Source organism: Pollicipes pollicipes, unplaced genomic scaffold (genome assembly GCF_011947565.3).
Source record: "Pollicipes pollicipes isolate AB1234 unplaced genomic scaffold, Ppol_2.1 Scaffold_6686;HRSCAF=7923_pilon_pilon_pilon, whole genome shotgun sequence".
In the NCBI taxonomy this organism is placed as follows: domain Eukaryota; kingdom Metazoa; phylum Arthropoda; class Thecostraca; order Pollicipedomorpha; family Pollicipedidae; genus Pollicipes; species Pollicipes pollicipes.
Genome location: NW_023596921.1, coordinates 39,883,497 through 39,906,679, shown reverse-complemented (window position 1 = coordinate 39,906,679; position 23,183 = coordinate 39,883,497). Strand labels below are relative to the sequence as shown.

The window sequence follows — 23,183 nt, the reverse complement described above, 5'->3', positions numbered from 1 at the left end:
AAACTCAAGCGCACCAGGCCATCAGATCCCGCACTGAGCAGTCACGGCAGCGCAAAGGAAAGGCCTACGCTGACACGGCAGAAAGCCGAGTGTGACAACGGCGTCAAGGGAAAGAAGCCACCGAAAACGAAAGAGAGAACCGAGGCCAATGACAGCGCGCTGAAGAACAGCGGTGACCAGTCCCCGGCACAACCGTCAAAAAACGGACGGCGGCCCCGCGAGCACGTGATCCAGATTGAGGTTCAGGGCTGCGCGGGGCCGCACGGCGCCGAGGAGCTGGACTGCGCCGGCGCGGAGCGGCCGGGAGCCGGTCTGCGCCGGCTGCGGCAGGCGCTGCGCACTCTCTCGAGCGGCTCGAGCCAGTCGGCGCCGAGCTCACCGTACCAGAGCCGGCGCGGCTCGCCCGAGCGGCGGCCGGCCGGCCTCCTGCTGCGCTCGTGGCACAGCGACCGCCTGCGCGCCGGCTCGTGGACACGCGGCCCGACGCTGCTCGACTTCGTGGCGGCGCGACTCGAGGAGGCGGCCAGCTGGCACCGCAGCGAGCACGAGCGCTTCCGACGTCTGCTGGCCGAGCGGCGCCCGCTGCCGCTGACGGCTAGCCAGCGGCTGCCGCGCGGCCCGCTTCTCTGGGCTCGGCTCGGCTGCTCCGTCACCGACTGACGCCGGACGCGGCGGCGGCGGCGGCGGCGGCGGCGGCGGCGGCGGCGGGGTTCGGGGCTGCCGGCCGGAGCGAGAAGGCGTCCTCCGCTTGCGCTTCTAAGAAGTCCCGGCGGCGAGGTGAGCAGACGAGCGTCGCTCACCATGCATGCTTCGGGATTTCGCACCATACACACGTGGAGCTTCGCGACAGGCAAGATCAACTGAGCGTTGTTTGTTTTGGCCGGGGGAGTCCTGCGAACGGCTCGCGCGCCCCGCCGCCGGAGCTATTCCAAGGACCGATAGGCGTTTTTGATGACATCAGCGAACGCTCTATCACCTGCGACTGCTGGATGCATGCCGCGCAGTAAGATGCTGATGCAGAAACACAAGATCAGTGGAGGTTCCGCCTCACTCGCAGCCGCTGTCAGAAACTGCTCCACGACAAAGGCTTCCGCGTGATATACCTGACTGGGCTTCCCTCGATGCACGACTGTCGCCAGCAGTCCGTGGCCATGCGGAGAGGCGGTGGTGCAGACTCCCGGCTTGTTTGCATATCATTGGTGCTGTTTTGAAGTGTCGATGTTTGTGCTGTATTTGAATAAGGCCGGCCGCTGAGCGTCTACGGTCACCGAAGCCCGTTTGCATCAGATGGGATCGGTGCTTCTGGGGGTTGACGTGGGCAGCTTGGTATGGCACGCATCGATCCGGTATTTCTTGCTGAGATGAGACGTGCGTGCGTGTTGATGTTGAGCCTGTTTTTCTGATTAATATATGAAATCCAATTAACAGTTGACTTTTTTAATTCCCTTCGAGTCTGCAGCTTCTTTGATATAACACCGTGACGACAGATGTAGGCTCGCTGCTCATTCGGAGTGTCCGTGACAAGATCACAGGCGCATTTGTAGCGGGCGCCGAAATCCATGACTTCCATGCATACATATTGGACAAAACCTACCAGCGCTCTCGGAAACGCCACCAGCATTGCAGGAATGTATTGCCGTCAGTTGACAATGGCCATGCGCCAGCGTAACCCACCAACGTCACACAGTGAAACGGGCGCCGGCTCCAGCAGTACCGCAGCGCTGGCGTCGAGAAGCAGTCATTCCGCGGCAACCCCGAAGGACTCAGGCAGGGTAAAACTAACTACGGATAGCGGCCACCGCAGCCATGCATACATGAGTTCGCACGGCAGCGGAGAGGCGGGAGCGGCTCGCGCGAAGCCGTAATAACACATGCCGGCGTTCAAAACGCGAACATCCTGGCGAAAATCTCATTTCGCACTACAAACAGCAGTTGCCTTTCCTTTTGATTGGCTTCCGACGCGCAGGTTGTAACAAAGTATAAAATGGCCCGGTTCTCCGTCACATAAAAACTGCAACGGGCCCATGTGCGCACATCCCACCACAAGAGTCGCCGGCCGAAACACAGATGGCGGCAGCACCTCGCGCTGTGCAAGATCCACCTAGCAGGCCTCGTGACCTGGCAGGTCGCCTAGCCTCACTAGTCCCGCAGCCAGCACCCGCGTGGAGCCCTGATCCCCCCCCCCCCACACACAGACATACACACATGAGCGTCATAGAACCCCGTGTCTCGGCCTGCGCGCGGGCCGCCAGCATTAAGCGCCTGAGCACGGGCCGGCAAACCAGCTGACCGTCTCCTGGAGCCGGCGGCGCACCAGCGCGGCTCGCACGGTGCGGCCCGTCCCCAGAGCTGCCCGAGCGGCGGCAGGCGGCGTCCGCTCGGAGGGCGACCGGCGGCCCGGCCCGGCTGGACGGCAGCGCGGTTTTAGCCCGGTTGGACGACAGCACGGCTTGGCCCGGCTGGACGGCAGCCCGGCTCTCACTGCACGCTGACGTGCACGAAGAGCGAGGCCGGGCTCAGCGAGTTACCCTCCACGTCCTCCAGGGGGACGTAACGGTACCCTGCCGGACACGGAACATCTCATTCCGGGCCAGTTTGCCGCGCCGAAGCAGCTTCGTGCAGCTGAGACGCATCCATACACGAGATTGAAGGAACGCAAGCCGGTTACAGCAGAACGCAACGTTTCCGTACGGCATCGTCAAAAGCCATTTGGAATGAATGGCGAGCCAAAATGTGCAGCGTTCATAGAACAGGCGACGGCACAAGTCAGTACCAGCTCGAGCTAGCACAGAACAACGCGCCAAGCTCAAATGACCGTCAGCACGTCACGTCGTGGCAACAGCACGACCCCCACTCCAAACCAAACCAAACCACAGCGCCGAAACCGGAGCGCGAGGTCTGCCGAGGAGGAGGATCGGGCGAATCCTCCTCATACCCCTGCCCCTGCCCACATTCCTGTCCTCCCTTTACACCTGTCCCTGTCCTATCCCGCCCTGTCCTGTCCTGTCCTGTCCCGTCCCGTCCCGTCCCGTCCCGTCCCGTCCCGTCCCGTCCCGTCCCGTCCCGTCCTGTCCTGTCCTGTCCTGTCCTGTCCTGTCCTGTCCTGTCCTGTCCTGTCCTGTCCTGTCCTGTCCTGTCCTGTCCTGTCCCGTCCTGTCCTGTCCTGTCTTGTCCTGTCCTGCTCTGCTCCGCTCTGCCCGGGTTCGACGCTCACCGGGCATCAGATCGTCGAAGTGCATGCAGTAGTGACCGAGCACGTAGTTGGAGCCGGTGGTGCTGTGGTCACGCACCACCAGCTCCAGCAGGCAGAAGTCCGGCATGTGCACCGGGATCGTCAGCTGCTCCTCCCACACCGGGTTAAAGCCTGCCGAGCGCGGCCGTGTCGTCAGCGGGCCGGAGGGGGCGGGGGGGGGGGGGGCACGCCACGGGGTCACAGCGCCAGTCTCCGTGGCCTCCAGAGCACCTACCTGGCGCTACGCACTGACCGAGCACAGACGTAGAGAAATGGTGATATCACCCGATGCGCGGTGTGCGAGTAAAACAACGAACAACGCAGGCACGCAGCTTTTCCCTCATGTTGTTTTCTCCTTGCGTGATCTAACGGGGCACGCCACGGGGTCACAGCGCCAGTCTCCGTGGCCTCCAGAGCACCTACCTGGCGCTACGCACTGACCGAGCACAGACGTAGAGAAATGGTGATATCACCCGATGCGCGGTGTGCGAGTAAAACAACGAACAACGCAGGCACGCAGCTTTTCGCACATCGGAGGCATTTTCCCTCATGTTGTTTTCTCCTTGCGTGATCTAACGTTCGTCTCTCGTGGGACACCAAACCGCCTGCCACTTCAGCTAGCATAGGAGAGGGGGGAGGGGAGCACTGTGCACCCACCGTTGTTCTTGACGACGTCCGTCTTGAACTTGCCCTCGTCGGCCGGGTGGCCGGTGACGTAGACGCAGACGTAGGGGTCGATGATGTCGTACAGGCTGGAGCCGGGCGGCTTGGGGATGCAGGAGCCGCTGATGATGCGCAGCTGCAGGGTCCGGCGGAACCTGCCGACCCGTGTGACGTCACGCCCTGAGGTCGGCCAGGGTCACGCCCCGAAATTTGCGTCGGTCATGACTCGTAACAGGCGTGAGGCGTGGCTTGAGCCCCGTGGAGGGCGGCCCGAGATTGGCTAGAATGTCGTCGGCAAGTGAGGATATGAGTCGGGGAATATATCATCCCGCTACACAGCCCACCGGTTCCTTGGAGATATGATAAGAAAGTCGAAGGATGCCGTAGTTCCCCAGCTGTCGACTGGGTCTTGACGAGCGACCAGGTCAATGTTAAATCGGTTGGCAGTGGAATAAGGCGTCTCTTAGGATCCGAGGTGGGAGAGGCGTATGTATGTATGTATGTATGTATATATGTATGTATGTATGTATGTATGCATGTATGTATGTATGTATGTATGTATGTATGTATGTATGCATATATATTTACATATATATATATATATATATATATATATATATATATATATATATATATATATATATCGTGAGAGGTGGAAGAATCTAGCTACGCTCAGGATAGCTCTACATCATTTCTCCCAAGAACATCGACATCGGATGGTAGCGTGATGCAGACGACGGTTAATATTTGCGCACGAAGTGGCAGATAGCTCAAAACTCAGCACAAATAATCGACGGCAGAGACACCAATTGGGTCTGTCCACATATTCACAGGCGTTTGCCGACCTGACAGTGCTCAAGCAGACAGCTGTCACTATACAACGAAGCGCAAGCGAAAAGCGCACGGAACAACCACCACCAAAACGTGCGAGGACGACGAACCACGGCGCACAATCGCGCAAGTCAAAAGATCACACGAGACAGGACCTCCGGCTTGCAAGCGATGCCTTTGGGCAAAACAAACCATGCCGCATATGCTGCATCCACACACAAAAGCCAACGAGCTTATCACGACCAGACACCACCAAAAGGAAGCCAACAGAAGCGCATGCACCCGGACAACGCGGGGCGCGGAGCGCGGACCGCGGGACGAGGCGCCAGGCACATCTCGTGACCGGCAGGCACAGGGGCAACGTGGAATGCGATACGAGGGCAGAGGCCCGTGAACGTAGCGGTACGGTGTCGAGTGTGATACAGGACAAAGAAGCCTGCGAAAACAACAGGACGCTACGGGACGGCACTTGGCACACGGGGCGCGTGCAGGACGAGGACTGACCCGGACAGGGGGAGGTACCAGGCGCCGGGCGTGGTTTGGATCCAGGGCCGGATGGTCAGCGTGAGGAAGGAGAGGCAGCCGCACAAGGCTCGGCGCACGTACGACTGCCGGGGAGGCAGAGGCGGCGGCGACGGCGACGGCGACGGCGACGGCGGCGGCGGAGGCGTCGGCGGTCTTCCCACCGACCGCTCCTCCAAAACACTGCCGACGGTGGGGCCGGCGCCCGCAAGTTAGGCCACTCGGGCGGTAGTGCCAGGACATTGTTTGCAAGGTATGCACCAAACAGGCATGGCGCGACGCCTGGGCATCGCGTGAGAGCCGTACCGTACGACCATCAATGACATTAAATTCAATGTACGGACTGTTTCTCACCTTTCTGCCCCACGTGCTGGCAAATTCTTAGCTTTATTAAGGGCATTACCATCACACGTCCAGTTCAATACTGCTGATGATGCAACAGCTCAGAGTGATCATAACTGGCATAAAATGGTCCCGGAATACTCGTGAACAGCCAAGCAACCATACTAAAAGGCTTAGTCATTTAAAGCAGAGATCAGTATCGGAGTCTCTCAACGATGAAACTCTCGTCCCGATCTCTAACCAAAAGTCTACTTTTTATGGTAGCTTTTTAAGTTTGTTTGCTTACCAACAACTTCTGGCACAAGAAAGGTCAATAATTATCATTGTGTAGGCATCTTTAAGGGCAACAGCATAAAAATTCCGAGAAACGTGCGTAACGCCTTTCTTGATCACATCAATCCCAAATCCGGTTGGAACGGCCTGCGACACTACAGAGACCGTTGTTTCCACGACCGCGCCCACTTCACCGCCGCACCACGTCCAGCCGAGACCAACACCGCTAGCCAGCCTGGACCCCCAGGCAGATACGATACCCGAGCACACCTCCACCACGACCCGTCACGTCCAGTCTGCCGGCGGCAGCGGCAGCGGCAGCGGCAGCCGCAGTCGCAGCCGCAGTCGCAGTCACAGCCGCAGCCGCAGCCGCAGCCGCAGCCGCAGCCGCAGCCGTAGCCGCAGCCGCAGTCGCAGCCGCAGCCGCAGCCGCAGTCCGCAGCCGCAGCCGCAGCCGCAGCCGCAGCCGCAGCCGCAGCCGCAGCCGCAGCCGCAGCCGCAGCCGCAGCCGCAGCGGACGGCGCGTACTCACATGTCGCCGGGGCTGGCGGTCGGGTCGAACCAGTCAGGAGAGCGCAGCACGGTCGGCTTCAGCACGAACCCGCAGCCGCCGTTGCGTCGGAACATGCCCTGGTTGTAGCTGGTCGACTTGCCCGGCGACTGGTAGTTGAGAGCCACTGCCGGGGGACGGCCGGGCGCCGTCAGCAGCGTCGCGCACGACGCAGGCGACGCGGGGAGCGGCGGCGCGGGGCGTAGGATAGCGCGGGGCATCAGCTCACGCGACCACGCAGCCACCCCTACAGACCATTAAACTTCTAGCCTAGCGTAAACATAACACTGTGTTGCAGCGATTTGGAAGATAAAGCTGTGTGTAAGACATGAAATTCACACGTTTAAGCACAACTTCTGTGTGACACGTATCATTGCTACTCACGCAGTGATGTACGCTGTCTCTGCTTTAAGTTCACAGAAACGTTAGCACCAAGGGGAATTCTGCTGAGAGAACAGATAGGTGGCCACGGCGTCGCAACCACAGCAAGGCATGCCGTTGGAGGCGGCCACCCACCGATCTGACAGCCGGTGTTCCAGAAGGGCACCGGGTTCAGGTTGCTGGAGTTCTGCCGCTTGCCGCTCGGGTAGATACGGCTCAGCTGACGTTTGTTGTACTCGACCAGCGCCGCCGCCTGCTGATCCACGAACCTGTCGGGACGACGAGCGTATACAGCAGGCGAAGCTGTGGCCGTCGCCGCACGTAACTGTGAAGGCTGTGGGAGTGCGATCGCGGAGGAGGGGCCGATACAAAATGGAAGGAGCGCATCCGTGGTAAAGGGTCTGCGAGGGTGGAGAAGGGATTGAGAACAGGTGTTCAGCGCTGGAGCGTCGCAGCCGCCACCCGTGGACCGCGCCCCGTGGCCTGCGCCACTGCCCAGTATCTGGATCGCGTGTGATTCGCAACAACTTGGCCACGACTCCACGGCCCGTACACAAAGACGACTCTCACTCGCCCACGCCAGAGCCGCCAGAACGCATCTGACTGAACGGCTCTCAGACAATCAGCAGGTCACGACTTGAGCCGGATCGCGACGAACGCACCAGTCCCACATCCATCACCGCGTAAGGCCCACAGCCCGCGACCCGCGGGGCCGCTGCCCAACCCGAAAACAACTGAAATACTCCACCGATAATGGACTCCTGCATCGCGCGGCGGTAGCCGCCCCGGCTGCTACAGAGGACCATGTGCGCCCGTGTGTCGCTCTCACCCAAGGGCCTTGCTCTCGCCGAAAGGAGCTCATCGTCCACCACAGGTCGGCCGCCAGCGAGGCGTCGAACGAGTGGAAGTGCACCGCCTTGATGTAGTTCACGAGCGAGGAGAGCACCGGCGCTATCATCTTCTTCTTCTTGCCCTGCGGGGAGTTCGAGCTGTGACGTTGGAGTCGGTGGCTATGCCCGGATAGCCGACAGCGGAAAACGCCAGCAATCGCAACCACGGCCACAACTTGCAGCGAAAAATTCCGGAGGGGGGGGGGGGCGCCTGCCATTTTCGTACAACCCAACGATACTACATGCGCACCGATCACCACGACTGACGACCAGCCAAACCCAGCTGGTAAGCGAAGTTGCAGTGCGTGCCGGTCACCAAGCCCTGTGTACATCCGGGCGCATCCTTCTTCGCTGCACTGTTGTGTGTCTACGCCGTCAGGCGGATTGCCCGGTGAGGCGGCGGCGGTACCTACCTTGACGTGAAGGTGACGCTGCTGCTGCTCTTTCCCGGCCGCCTCGTCCTCGGGCGCGCTGCAGTCCGACTCGGAGTCGTCCACGGTGCAGGCCTCGTCCTGCTCCTGCGCCGGCGGCGGCGGTTTGCCGTCGATCAGCTCGCCCACCTGGGGAACGCAAGTCACGTGGCTGGGAATCCGATGTCAACACGGAGAGCACGCCGCAAGGATGTTGCAGACGTGTCGACGACAGGGACGTGGCTCACTTAATGGGTTCCACATGTTTAGGGATCCAGTGTCTTGACAGCAAAGCCATTCGCTGCGGGGCGACAAAACCAGGGCGACAACACATGACAACCGGCATAACGAAGCCAGAACACGGAGCATCACCAGTGACATCCAGCCCGCTCCTCGGCCTGGTTTGGGTTAGTCTGGTGGGATTGAGTCCTCCGGGCCGCTGCTGACAGTTGCAATTACGGAGAGAGTGAGAGAGGAAGACAGAGAAGTGAGAGGGTGCTGTGGTCATCACGTGACTACCGCGGCGCCCAGTTTCGGTTCAACGGACGGTGTTGCCAGCCGGAGCGGCAAAACAGCCAACTCATGGCTGACGACCGCAGCGCACGTTCGGCAAGGACAGGCGCTACCAAGATCCGTGGTGGGGCGGTAGACCTGGGTAGGTGGAGTCACTCGCCGGCCTCCAGAACTGGCGTCACCGAGCCCCCATGAGCTGTACCTTCTGCTGGAAGGCCCCCAGGCCCGTCTTCTCCTTGTCCGCCGGCAGCTTCTTCGCCTTGAGCAAGATCTTCTTGCGGAAGTCCTCGGGCGAAGGCAGCGCTCCCAAGGACTCGTCGACCGGCAGGACGTACAGCATGTCTGCGGCAGCACGGCGGCAGCGTCAGGCGCGCCGTGCTGCCGTAACCACATCTCGGATCGTCATGACAGCCAGACCATTACGGCTAGCGGGGGGGGGAGGGGGGGGGGACCGTGATGTACTTCGTGGGACGGCGCAGACAAACCCCCAGCACGCAGCCTCACCAATGCAATCACCACCAAAGCAATGAGCTCCTACTATTGGCAAGTTGACAAAAAGCGACCTAGTAGCACGTTCTTAGCAGACCTTAAGGACATGGAACAGAACACGAGCTCACTGATTTAGAAAATACGCAGAAGTGATGCCCGGGAATTCACCGCCCGCTGCACAAACCACCCAAAAAGACCACTCACCGCCTAGGATGGTCTTCAGGTGATGGGCCATCTTCTCCTGCTGCCGCACGGAGCAGTGGTTCTCCATGCTCAGGATCAGCGGGTACTCCGAGTACTGGAACGCGTACGGCTTGATGGCGTCGCTGATGACGTCACAGAAGCGGATCTTGGAGGTGAGCGTGTAGCCGTGGTAGATGATGGGCTCGCCGTCGTCGCCGTCCCAGCAGTCGACTGCGGGCGGCGAGCGGGGTGCGTCAGCTCGTCGCGTCCCCCGCACCGGCTCGGCGATCCCACGCCTCACACCGCGCCGAGCATCGGTTCACCAGGACTGAGACGTGACACGGAGGACAGCGGGCCCGTCTCGCGGCGTCGACCCTGGCCAGGCGAGCGCCCGAGCCCAAGGCGCGGACATAAGACGGGAAAAACAGGCACTGCCGAGAAATCATTAATCGTGCATCACGTGCAATCGTAATGCACGATTGCACGTAATGAAATCGCGAAATCATGCAACACCTGCAACCGTTTCAGGCCAGCCCCGTGCACAGCCCTCTACGTCAGCCTGCAGCTTAGGTGGAGCCCCCGGTGCCCGCCGTCCCACCCCAGCAAGGGCCGTCCCCTAGCGGTCACTCACGCTCCACACAGCGGCAGCCCTTCTGAAGTGCGATGATGTACGCCTCGACGCTGGACATCCCCGTCAGCTGGTTACCCAGCAGGTACCTGGGGGCGGTCGGGGTCATCAGACCGCGTGCGTGGCGGTCCGAGGCGTTCGACTGACGTAAGCACAGGACAGCACTCACAGTCCTGCTCATAATAATGAATAACGCCGCATATTTTCTAATGAAAGTGTCACTGCTGCTTTCTAATCTAATGCTTTGCTGCTTTCTAATCTAATGCTTTGCTGCTTTCTAATCTAATGCCACTGATACGTGGCAACGTCTGGGCCATACTCACGGACACCGCTTTCGCCCTATCAGAACGTCCCATATATACCTTGCCCACGTACTAAGCCATCGAGTGCTGGTCACCACAAACAATTCGCATGGAGCCGAAGGGTTGCACGCCGGGCCGGACGCGACTCCACACCACCAGACGGCGCGGCCCGCCGCCGACACTCACGTGTTGTGAGAGGAGGCGATGAAGTAGTGCGCCAGCGGCTGCTTCATGTCCTGGTACACCAGGCTGTGCTCCGGGTTGAAGATGTGCACCTGCTTCGAGCTCATGAGCATGTGGAAGCCTGCAGCCGGACAGAACACGGCGGAGATGAGCCTTCGACTGAGCGCGGGGCAACCGGCATCAACAGTGACACTCACCTGCATCGGCCGCGTACAGTCTAGAAAGTGGAGGCGATATCTGCATGACATTGAAACACGACAGTGCGCTTTTCAACTTTACGTTTTGCACTTTAAAAATTTGCTTTGGGCCCATTCAGCAACGGGACAAACCACCGGCACGGGAGGACGATTCGGACTTAATCAGCGCAAAGCACTGAGCGTACGCCAACCACCAACACGCAACACACTGACCAACGACGGCACTGACGAACGGCCTCTAACAGTCGTCTGCATGGAACTGGGACAGCTTTAACCTGGCACAACTGAGTAGTACCTGTCACCTGTCACGGAACTTACGCGTCTCTCAGACAAACGCTGTTCCCCAAACCACTGCCCCGGACACGGCACCCTCACCCCTGAGGTCAGATCAGGTCAGGTCAGGTCAGGTCAGGTCGCGGGTGGCACCCCGCGCCGCGCCCGACCCGCGCAGGGGCGACGCCATCACTGACCGTCGAGCGAGAGCAGGCCCTGATACTTGGACTCGGACGGCTCGTACGTCTCGATCACCTCCCGGCAGAAATCGCTCGAAACGTCCTTCATCTTCTGCTCGCCGCGCAGGAAGTCGGCCAGCTCCTCAGTCGTCATCAGCTTCTCGTTGTTGGTGTACCTGGCGGACGGCGCGTCGGGCGATGATGATGCTGTGATTATACGGGTGATGTGTTGACGGGCATTGCGGCCCGCGCTCACGGATCTTGTTCAAGAAAGGCAACCTCCCCTAAGGAGGCGGGCATACGCATGGACATGCGCCCGGCTCTGGCGCGGGCACCACCCGATACGAAGAAGTCAGTTCCCTCAGTCTATCGTACGTAAGCACACCAGCCTGTCGCGCCCAGTCCCCCCGGGCCGGCCTCCCGACCGCCGGCTCTGCCGTGGCGCGGCGGCGCACCTGTTGAAGATCACCTCCAGCTCCGGCCGCTGCAGCAGGCTGTGGTAGAAGGCGACGAACTCCTGGTCGTCCAGAGCCGCCTCGTCGCCCTTGGTCCGCTTGTCGGTGTCGGCCGCCTGCGGAGGCCGGGGCTCATACGTCAGGCCGGAGCTGGCGGCGCCACCGGAGCCGGGCGCCGCACGCACTCGTTAGCATGGTCTGGGTGCAGCCCCGACGTGAACGGCAGGTGCAGGACAGCAACTTCAACGGGCCAGAGACGATGGGAAACTTTATAACAGATCACACACGGAGTCACAAATACTAATGAAATAATGCCTGTGGGCATGTAGTTTTAATACCCCATGGCCTCGCTCAGTCACAAATTCGGCCCTACCTGAGCTTATTGCAGTTATGTGGGAGTGAAAGGGGGCAGTGGCAAGATTACCCCCATCCACTTCCCAGACTAGTCATCAAGAATCACCCTTTTCACCCCTCCCTCATCGCCAACATGCACCCACCACAGGCATTTGCGAAACAAACGACCCAAATAACCACAATACCTCACGTCCCAACGACCACATGACACAATATGCCGCAACAGATCTCGTCCCTAAACACCGCCGGCAGGCTGAATGCGAGCACCAGGCCACAGAGCCCGGAGCTGGCCGGGTCCCGCGGCCGGCGCTGACGTACGTCAAACAGCTGGCGAGCCGAGTCCTTGTCCAGCTGGATGTTGAGCTGCTTCAGCAGGTCCAGGCACTCGTCGAACGTCAGCACGCCGTTGTGGTCACGGTCAGCCGACTGGAACTGGCGCTTCAGCCACCTGCGCGCAGTCGGCGGCCGTCAGCGGCGGAAGGACGTCACGCTGCGAGCCACCGTCACACAGCGAGCCGTCGTCACACAGTGGATCGTCGTCACACAGCGAGCTGTCGTCACACAGCGAGCCTTCGTCACACAGCGGATCGTCGTCACATAGCGAGCCGTCGTCACACAGCGAGCCGTCGTCACACAGCGAGCCGTCGTCACACAACGAGCCTTCGTCACACAGTGGATCGTTGTCACACAGTGACCGGTCCTCAACACAGGCAGCAGTCCTCACCGGCCAGGGCTTATCACCGTCGAGTGACGCGTCCACGAGATCCAAGAGGCGAATATTGAAACACCTCCCAGTCATAACCTCATTTTGACAACAGACGAAAACGATCAAAAATCGTATCCACACACTAGTCAAAACCTCTTTTTAGCTCAATGTATTGCCGCATACTTGCCTATGCTTGCTACAGTGGTTTGGCGGCAGTGATAGCTTTGACATAGCAGGCCCTAACTGGGCTTCTGAGGGCGGGCATGGCCTAGGAGCGTGAGCGAATTCATCGCTTTTCAAAAAGTGGATCCCTCTTAGTACGATACAGCTGCAAACGAGCCATCGCGAAAGGCCGACAAAAAGTACCATACTCTGCTGCGCAAGAAGGGCAGATTGGCAGATTCACCCTAAACGAACTCTGGTGGGGTAACGGTGTACGCACGACGTACTGCGTGCGTTGTGCCTCGCTAAAGTCAACCGCTTACTGACTCTAAGGGGTTCATAAATATCCGAGCTCGAACAAAAGCGCGACTACAAGGAATGCTCTCCAGGGTGTTTACAGAGAATACTGCCCAACATTCTCACGTTTGCCAAATTGGCGGCACCTCGGCCCAGTCGTCTCGCCGCCGGGGAGACAAGTCTCAGTGTCGCCGCCTGGAGGCCGTCCCGGCACCTGGCAGGCTGCATCACGCGGGTGAGCACGGCGCCAACGCCAGAGCGGGACGAGCGGGCGAGCCAGCCGGAGCGCCCGTCTCACCAATGTCCCGCACCGGGAACATACCGTCACCAGCCGTGCATCGCTGAGACGCGTCCCCACCACCGCCATGCTCGGCGCGCGTTCCCGCCACTCTCCCGGACGGCGCGCCACCAGCCCGGCGCATCGGCTCACCTGTCGTAGTTCTTCTCCTGCTCGAGGCTGCGCACGACGGCCACCAGGTGCTGCAGGCCCCGCACCCACATGTCACACACGTGCTCGTCCGGCGCCACCAGGTCCACCGAGCTCTTGTTGGTGCCTGCGGCGACGGCGGCGGCAGCGCGCCGTCACACACGAGCCGGGGAGAATGGGGGGGGGGGGGGGGGGGGGCACGCAAAGGTCGGACGGCCACGTGCACGGCCGACAGGGCGGCCGAAACAGGGGCCGAGACCCGGCCAGACGGCGACGCTCGGGCGGATGCAAGCAGACACCGGAACACGCTCTAGGCAGGGCGAAGTGGTCACGTAAAACTACACCATCCGATCTTTAATACTTCCAGTAAGCATGTGAACCGAAATGGGCCACTTCCAACCACGAATCTCACGGTCAAAATCATTGACAAACATGAGCGACAAATCCACATGCTCATACCACGTAAATGGGAAGTGACTATGCTATTCAGGCAGAATGCGAACCAACGCTAAATATAGTGGCAGGCGTCCTATAGCACCACTACACCACCACAAGCAGAAGACAAAAAGCCGGAACATCACCAGAAGCCCCCGGTCACCAGAGCGGTCGCCCGGACCTGGTGATGTGATGACCGAAGCCGGACGACCAGGGCAGCCGTCAGCGCGCTGCGAGCAGGCCGGCTAGGGCATCGCAGAGGCTCGCGCTGGCACGCCGCCGAGTGCCCGTCCCAGCAGCACGCCACGCCATACTGACGGACAATGCTCACGAGCAAGCGCCACCGCTCCAGCCCGGTCCACTGGGCTGGACGGGGCAGCTAAGGCAAGACAAGGCAATCACACGCGGCGGCAATTGAAGCGGCTGATTTATACACGTGGGAACGCCGCGTCCCCGGCGGCACGGCGCGGTGTCAGCGGTCTATGCCGAGGGTGGGGACAAGGGTGGGGGGATGCAAGGGCCCAATAACACATCTCAAGCCAGTTAGAAATGCTCCGTGTGGGGAGCGAAATGACCAAGGCAATTAAAGCGTCCCTAAACCCAAATATTGCTCTGTGCGGGGATCCTTTCCTGAGAAGGCGCAACATGCCAATCCAGACCCGATTGCTGACGTTCTTTCCTAGTTTTCGCCTGCGCTCATCATATGTCCCGCTCGGCACGATAAAAGCCGTAGGGTTGGCTATGTTAAAACGCCTCTTGATGCTCATTCATCCGCTAAAAAACTAAGCATGCCCGGAACTCTTCCGCCGAGACAGACGCGGAAGGGAGGGGAGACCAGCGACCAGATCACAATGCATCTGGAGACCGTGGATGAGTGAGGTCCAGCAGTGTCTGCACAGCCCGCGGCACTCATACCGAGCGCGAGCGTCTGCCACGCTTCGCGAGTTCAACAGACCTGGAGTAGTACTGAGCGACCGAGATGTCCGCCTATGCCCGCAAGACTGTAAAGCGAGCTAGGCTTGGACCGCACGCCGCGACATGTATGCCTATGCCTTGACCTCCACCATCCGCGACACCCATGATTCACCTGTAGCGCGTGTGCCAAAACCAGCAAAACCACTATCACGGTACATCCCAGAGGGCTGACTTTGGAATAATCCCATACTTGCGACGGAGAAGGTAAGGTGGCAGGGACGTACGCGGGGGATCTGCGAGGGGGGGGGGGGCGCAACCTAAAGTATTTACTGAAAACCTAGTTTAGCGTGCCGCATACGCGCAGAACTTGTTGACGTAAAACAAGGCCGCGCGTTCTTAATCTACTTACTATCAATGAGCCTGCCCCGAATTTTCTAGAGTTAACATTTGCTCGAGCACATTCAATACGTGTACTAAACCTGATACGGGAGCGGAGGAAAAGTACCCCCCGGGCGCCACCTCTTGTGTACGCCCTTGCACGGTGGCGCAATTTTGTTCTCCCTCGGTTTACGTTCAGTTTTGAGTAACACGGCCAGCCCCAGTCTGCAGCAACAAAGCACGAGCGGCTGGTCAAAATAACATCATGGCAGCCCGACCAAGAAGTGATCGCCTACAAGCCAACACAAACAGCGTGAGCTATGTAGTGAGGCGGGCACGGCAAAACAAACGCCAAGCAAATACACGGCGCTCGGTCACAAAGCCGCCGCCCGGGCGCGACAGCCCGTCCGCGGCCGACGCGTCTGCTGCCTGGGCTCGGCCGCCGGCCTGGGACGAGGACGAGGACGAGGACGAGCACAAGGACACGGCGCAACGCGAGCGCGCCGCGCCCACTGCTCACCTCGCGCCAGCCACCCCCTTTTGGACCTGCGCCTTCCCCATCGCAGACGAACTGGGTGCAAAACCAGCCACGTCAGCCGCATCTGGTCGTCTCCGGAGGGTTTAGAAACGCTCTTCTCTATCGATTCTCTTCGGTTAACAGAAGAAATGAGTCATGGCAGTGTGAGGGTGCTCTTCGCCAGTGATTGGCCACTTCTACAGCTGAACGGACAGACTGAGACCATGCACATCAGTTGTGCGGCAACAATTTCTGTAATAATTCAAAAGTTACTCTCGTGCAAATCCCACGTGCCTCACTTACAACGTGCACAGATAATCAATGAACATGATTTCAATCGACGCAATACAATTCCGACGCGTGGTGCTGATAAGAACCCCAAACACGTGGACGATAAACCAAGCGGAGTCCAACACACCTGGCTTGTCAAATACAAGCCTCGGTGATTCACCATTGCCAGAGTTCTCCAGTTCGGACGTAGCCAGAACAAACAATTCAAAGGACTGGCATCTACAGGGACCAATTTCAAAGAACTGCGAAAATAAATGCTGATAAATACATTCACTGCTCATAAGATAGCATAACTTACAACATTAAACATCTTCTGGGTTACTGGGTCACTGGCAGCAGTAGCAACTGCCGCAGCTGTCCACAGCCTTACCGTACGCCAATGCAGCATGGCAAAATATGATCCGATCAGAGTCATGCGCAATATCCTGTCATTCACGCCCAGTCTTGCTCCCATCCGAGCCGTCATTCTGGATCTGCTTCAGTACTACCACAGTACACTGGGAACACAGACCCCCTCCCCCTCCCCACCATCGCTGCCTTTGCTGTTGTTTCCGTTCCAAAGTCACTGAGGCACATGACCCATAAGCTGTCAGCGTAGACCACGGTATGACCCTGTGTTCGTTGTGAACGTTTGCGGTTCACGCGACCAGTAAAGGTATTTGATATGTCAGAATGACGGTAATAAAGTTCAGTTAACACGGCCAGTTGTATGTTGGCTGGAATGGTGAACCTTGCATTATGGCTTAAAGCACGCCACCACCCCCAGCGGTCAGACTACAGCCCTGTTGGTGAGTGGGACCGACCCGGCCAGCTTTGACAAACCCGCAGCTGCCTGGAGCCGGTGCGTTACACGGACCACATCACTCACAAGACAATATCTCACGGATCCTCCTGAAGCCGTGGCATGGCAGTGGAATGGGGACCTTCTGAGACAATGTGGAGCCGTTCCCACTAGCAGCCGGGCCGTGCTGTCATTGCAGGGCCTCAGCCCCGCCCGCCGGAGGTCCCCGCTAGCAGCCGGGCTGTGCTATCATCGCAGGGCCTCAGCCCCGCCCGCCGGAGGTCCCCGCTAACAGCCGGGCTGTGCTATCATCGCAGGGCCTCAGCCCAGCCCGCCGGAGGTCCCCGCCAGCAGCCGGGCTGTGCTATCATCGCAGGGCCTCAGCCCCGCCCGCCGGAGGTCCCCGCTAGCAGCCGGGCTGTGCTATCATCGCAGGGCCTCAGCCCCGCCCGCCGGAGGTCCCCGCTAACAGCCGGGCTGTGCTATCATCGCAGGGCCTCAGCCCCGCCCGCCGGAGGTCGCCGGACAAAAAGACGCCCTAATCGGACTACGCTTCGCCTGCTCTTCGAGAGGCGCCAGCGATAGCAGCGCACACACTCGAGCTGTGGCCGCCTTGCTAGGCGTGACGTTATCTGCGGCACGGCACTGGCGGTGACGATGACTCACTGTAATAACGGGGGCCTGGCCATGGGAACCACTTGCTAGCGCGGAGAGTATACACACGTGTGCCGCGCGTACAAGTTGGGACAGCAGAGCATGTGGGAAGGTTAGCAGGTCTCTGTCAACGGCTACAGGAAGTTTAGAGTGCCCTGATTTACGTTGAGATTTTCCGTTGCACACTATCTTACTACTGGCCTTGGTTATCCTATTCTGATATTATTTATTCGTCATATCTTCATATCATATCTGAGGATGAATATACTATCCTCATATTTCCGATATTCACGATATCCCATATCTGAGCGCCTCCCAAAGGCTAACATATATTTCATGAGATATCGTCAAGAAATGTCCCAATCTAGGTTTATGTGCGTTTAAATCCATGCAGAATGCACAAGAACATGCTACATGCTTCACATAAGGACATCAACAAAACCCCACACGTGCCAAAGGCATTCTCCACCTACACAAACTCTACCAATCCCACATGCAAAAGTACAAGCCGACTGTAACATCGTAGATGCCACAAAAATCAACCACGAGTCCAGCTAAAACAGCCTCCAACGGAGGAGGGCGACATGTAGCGACATGACACGAACAACGCAAGTGGTGCAAGCACGACCCACCACGCAACCGTACCTCCAATTCCCGACCGCGCCCTCCGACCTGTCCAACACCCCAGATCAAGAGGTCAGCCCGACGCCGGGGGGGGGGGGGGGGGGGCGGAGATGGCGCGCCAGTCACGCACGTCGTCCGACATTCCCACGCATATGAAACGCATGCCCTCGTGCGCAAAACCCACGGCGTGAAGACCCTTACGCCCACCACAGGCAAGCACCCGAGTACCGCTCACGCGTCGCGAGCTCACAGCACTAAATACACCCTGCTCTCGTGACAAACACACCCGAACCTCTCCCACTCGCCTCACGCCCCGCAGTATCAACACATCGGAGCGTCATCAGCGTGTCAGCCGCGGGTGCTTAACGACATCACTCCGTTCCCACACAGCCGTGACATTTGGACACTGCCCTCTCCTAAAAAAGCAACAAAAAAAACGGCATTCGGACATCTCTGGCCGTCCATGGCTCGCCCAGCAAACCTAAAAACGGGCTCGTCCAGCGAGCCTCGAAAAAACCGGCTCGTCCAGTGAGCCTCGAAAAACGGCAAGATGGCGACCGCTTCCTTGGAAACCTGACAACAGACTTCAACGGGGGTGCGAATTGGTATTTCCATTACTGCTATCATTACTCCTTCTATTACTATCGTCACTATTACTATTACCACGATTACTATCAATATTATTACTGTTACTACTTCCCTATTTCCACAATGATCGGGGCGGGCGAAGACGTGACTGAAAGAGCCGCCGTGATGCGTTTAGGAAAGAACAGCAATGGGATCACGACATTTGTTGCGGAACAAGCTTTGGCAGATCTCTGATTCGTAGCGACGGGCTCAAGAACAAACCATAGTCCCTCCGTTCTGAGGATTGAGTCGGCGTTATCAAATGTCATTTTCAACATTTGTACCAACCAGCACCTCCGATGCTGCGCCTGCCCAATATGCTCACAAGGGACAAGTGCACACGGGCAGCAGCGGTGTACCTCGTACGGTGGCGCTGGGAACAAGGCACGTGGCGCACCTGACGGGCGTGATATGTGGGCCCACATGTGTAGCCTACCGTTTGCAGACAGCTCGGCAACGCGTCTCTGTAGCGTACCTGATGTGGTGTCTCGCGTGACGAGGGGGGGGGGGGATCAGACCACAATACGACTTCCGCGGCTTTCCTTGCCGGGTGGCGCTTTGTGGCGCCACGGCTTGGCAGCTGATCAACGGAAGGCGACGCATTACCAGCTTGTGCGCAGGATAGGCGACCGCGAGCTAAGCGCCGCAGATAATACCGGTTACATCATCCGCACCTAATGCCGCGCCCGATAACAACCCCGCCTCCGACTGCACCGCTGTTTTGAATCGCTCACAGGAGCGCGGCAGTCAAGACGGCCGGTTGCAGTTGAGCCAATGTACGGAGTCATTTCGCCCATGAGGACGGATCCATCAGGAGTGCAGTGACAGAGTGGGGACGTATCCAGCCAGTACCCAGGCCACAGCGCGATGGCCAGGGGATATGCAGAGTTGGGTCAATGTGGACATACGGGACGGGAGACCTCTGACTGTTGAATTTCTCGTTAGAACGGAGGTTATTTCCGAGGATGATAGTGCGTAAGAGGTACAGGGACACTGACACCGTATGGGAGGGATACCATACAGCCATTCGTTTAAGAGTGACGTCCCGGCAACGCGCATGGTTCCTTAATTTAAGTAGTAAGAAACAAGAGTAGACAAACTCCGCTCTTAGATGGCAACGTGCCTTGCAGCTCTCGCAACTACGAGAGGAGGAATAGATCGCCACCAGTACCAGGTGAGCGACGCATACCACGATTGGTACCACTATTACAAATCGAAATGTAAAAGGGCCGAGCTCTTTTCGTACAAGTTTTTACGTTTCACCGCGGGACGATACGGTTCTGAAGCACTTTGCTCACCCCACCCTCAAATCAATCACAGTTTGGAGAGTCGACACGATCCCGTCCCCCCTCCCCCTCATCCAGACAAGGGCCACGTCAAAACGCTGCAATGATAAGTAAAAGCAAGAATATGCAATGTGTCACAACTCCCCACGTTGCAGCCAGCAGCATTTCAGACGGGCACATCTGCCTGCCGGCTCCCCACACTTGGGCCACACCTCCGAGCTAGGCACCTCACGCAGTAAGCCGAATTCCCGACGACCGCTCGCCCAGCACAGCACCCAGCACCATCACCGGTGTTGAGTATAAGATGCCGCGGTCTGACCAACACAGCCATTCATCTTACCAATAATGATGGAGAAGCAGTTCCTCTCGTCGACCAGCGGAGGCGAGTTCGGCATCTTAACGATGCGCTTCTCCACTTTTGACGCGATGCGATTGAAGATGTCCGTTTTCCATCCTTTCCGAACGTCGTGGATGTCACTGATGTCCACTGGAAGTGTCGGCTGTGTGAGCATGACGCGTCCGCCCGGCGCCGGCCCGCGCCTCCCTCCCGCGCACAGTCCCCGGCCCCCGACCGCCCCGCCACAGCGGGACACTGTGGCGAGGCCATACACCCGAGAGAGCGGCCCCGTCCCGTCCCGTCCCGTCCCGTCCGGTTTGGCGGAGCACCGGCGGGGCCCTGCTCGCAAGACGGCCCGGGCCGGGTTCCCTGGGGAACGGCGCGGGTTGTCCTGCGGGAGGGCAGGATAACTTCTCGCCTCTCCGTCCCTTAAACCCATAGGCCCGCAATAACCTGGACACGGCAAAGGCCCAGTCCATACACTTTCTTTCGTGTAATACAACACGAAGCGTAGCCATTGCTCACAAAGCGTCTTCTTTTGCAAAGCATCCTGAAAAAATGGCGACATGTTTCTTGCAAAAGTACCGTTCACGGATCACTTTTACCACGAACTGCCGGATGCTCCGGCGTTCTCACGGTTCAAATAAACGGTAGCTCGGTCCCGGTAAACTTACGCGTGGTGCTTTTTCCACACAGACGGGCTTATGAGACGGCTCATAGTTGATCTTGAGATGCTCAAAATCCAGGGTGTATTTCTTCGGTACCACTTGCTCAGGGATTTCACCTTCCATAGAAGGGTGCCCTTCTTGAGAAACGATATCACATCTTCAACCGACTTGCTCCTCTCTACGGCTTCTGCGAACACAGCGGCAATAACAGTAAACAAAAAATGCATCCGGAACATCTGCTGCGCGTCATTAGTCAATGAGAGCAAAGTTGCAATATTAAGATGCAGCTCATAATCTTAACAAAAACCACCATTTTAAAACGTGTTAATTACCACCTTTGCTCGTAATAGCAACGACAAGTAACCCAAAAGTCAGTTGAGGTGTCCTTACGTTTACGCCAAAGCGAGCAAAGCTATAACGTTTCTTACACTGCAGCCCATTCACAACGTTCTTTGGCCAGACAGCCACGACAATATGAAGTGTTGACCGTCAGCAGAATAAATGCAAAATCACAACCATTCCCACGTAAAACGAAAACATCATGAAATAAACTAGAACTAGACCAGACTACCTAAAACAAATCAGCGATACAGCTCCAACGTGCTGTCACTCACATCTAACAAAACTGACCCTTGTTGCAACCCTCACTCGTCCCACACCGCGCTACCCACACACAAGAGTGCACGACGATAAGCCTCTAGCTTAACAGGAAGACACGGCGAGCTACACCCGACGCCGGCCACCGCGGCGTCTATGGCCAGCGCGTCCGACCGAGAGCGTCGACGTCGGCGCCGCTCAGGACGCGTCGGCGCCGCTCGGGACGCGTCGGCGCCGCTCGACACGCCCCGGAGCCGCTGACTCCGAGGGTGGGCTCCGCCCCACTAAAGGACGCGTCACCTCAGCCGTATCTGCGCGCGGCGCCACAAGCTGGCCGGGGAGCGGGATCGGGTGCGATGCGCGCTGAGAGCAGGACGGGCTCGTCTGACGACACCTTGGTCAGCCGACGACACCAGCAGGACTGGGACGACAGAGGAGTAGACCCCGCCGCTGGGCAGCACTCACAGCGCTCCGCAGCTAGGGGGTCCCCTGACCTCGGCGAACAGACCCGCCGCCCGCCCCTCCGACCGACGCTGCCGGCAGGCTGACAGAGCCACGATACGGGAGCCCTGCCGCCCAGCGCTGGGCGGCGCGCAGGGTCGCGTCCGACGGCGCCAGACGCTGGCGGCTGGCGACCGTCGCTCGGCGCTCCTCCACACAGGTCGGGACAGGTCACAGGGCCGCGCTCGGGCTGGCGGCGTGCCCGCGCCGTGGGCCAGATCAAGGGACTGGGACTCCGGGCACGGGTATGCTAGACGGCGGCATCGTAACCGCCGGAGCACGCGACACTCCAGCGCTGTGTGCGGGTGGTGAGGCGGGTATGGCGGTGTCGTACTCGGTCAGCATACTGTGGGTCTGACACAGATGAGTCAGCCGCAGGTTCCGCGGCTTCAGGCGCAGGCGTGACGGTGCTATGCTGTCATGCCCGGCACTAGCTACAGCCATCCTGGCACGCGCCGCCTACTGACGACCGGTAGTTATCTGTGTAATCGACCGACGTAACACAAAACCATGCACACAAACAGCATACGAACCACGGGTTGTGCTACACCGGGTTTATCGGCATGCGTTGTTGCGACTGTACCTTTTTCCGCATCGCTCCAGTTTTCGAGGGTACGCCCTTGGACATATTCGACATTAGACGACAATGACGCCGACACTGCACACTGTTAGCGAAGCCGGCTGGTTTTGTGGAACGTCCCGCGGTTCACAAAGCCGGCTGCAATAGGACACAACGCGTTTAGCAGCTCATCCTTGAACGTTGTTTGCCACGACATAATGCGCGCCAAGCAACTTTTTGCAGCCAGAGAGCCAATACGATGCAGCGTCGACCGACACGAACGACGGCAACTGCCAAGCTGGCGGTGCTATGACGTCATGACAATTGCCGCTGAAGGCAGGGTGACGTCACACATCCGTTAACCCCGGGCGTGAGAGCCTTGCATTCCTCCAATCCCGGAACCGGCAGATCAGATATGACGTCACCTCCCGGACAGTGCGTGACGTCACCCAACGCCCAGTCGCCGATCCAGCGTCGCTATTGATGGTTATGGGAGTCGGTTGTGGGAACTCCTTGGTCAGCGGCGCCGGGGCCACGTCTGATGCTGTATTAGTAGCGGTATGGTAGCTTG

The 23,183-nt window shown here is 58.9% G+C and overlaps 1 protein-coding gene across 1 annotated transcript; it reads right to left on the bottom strand.

Annotated features, from left to right (window-relative positions):
• Positions 1-2,460: 2,460 nt before the first annotated feature.
• Positions 2,461-20,969, bottom strand: LOC119108633 (1-phosphatidylinositol 4,5-bisphosphate phosphodiesterase eta-2-like). Its single transcript, XM_037232243.1, is given in 18 exon segments — positions 2,461-2,561; positions 3,215-3,364; positions 3,890-4,050; positions 6,396-6,540; positions 6,930-7,063; positions 7,624-7,648; positions 7,650-7,767; positions 8,098-8,244; positions 8,810-8,949; positions 9,301-9,510; positions 9,911-9,996; positions 10,396-10,513; positions 11,060-11,217; positions 11,497-11,612; positions 12,169-12,298; positions 13,446-13,569; positions 20,291-20,437; positions 20,962-20,969. Coding segments are annotated over 17 exon segments (2,100 nt in total). The 5' UTR covers positions 20,346-20,437; positions 20,962-20,969; the 3' UTR covers positions 2,461-2,478.
• Between the last annotated feature and the right edge of the window lie 2,214 nt (positions 20,970-23,183).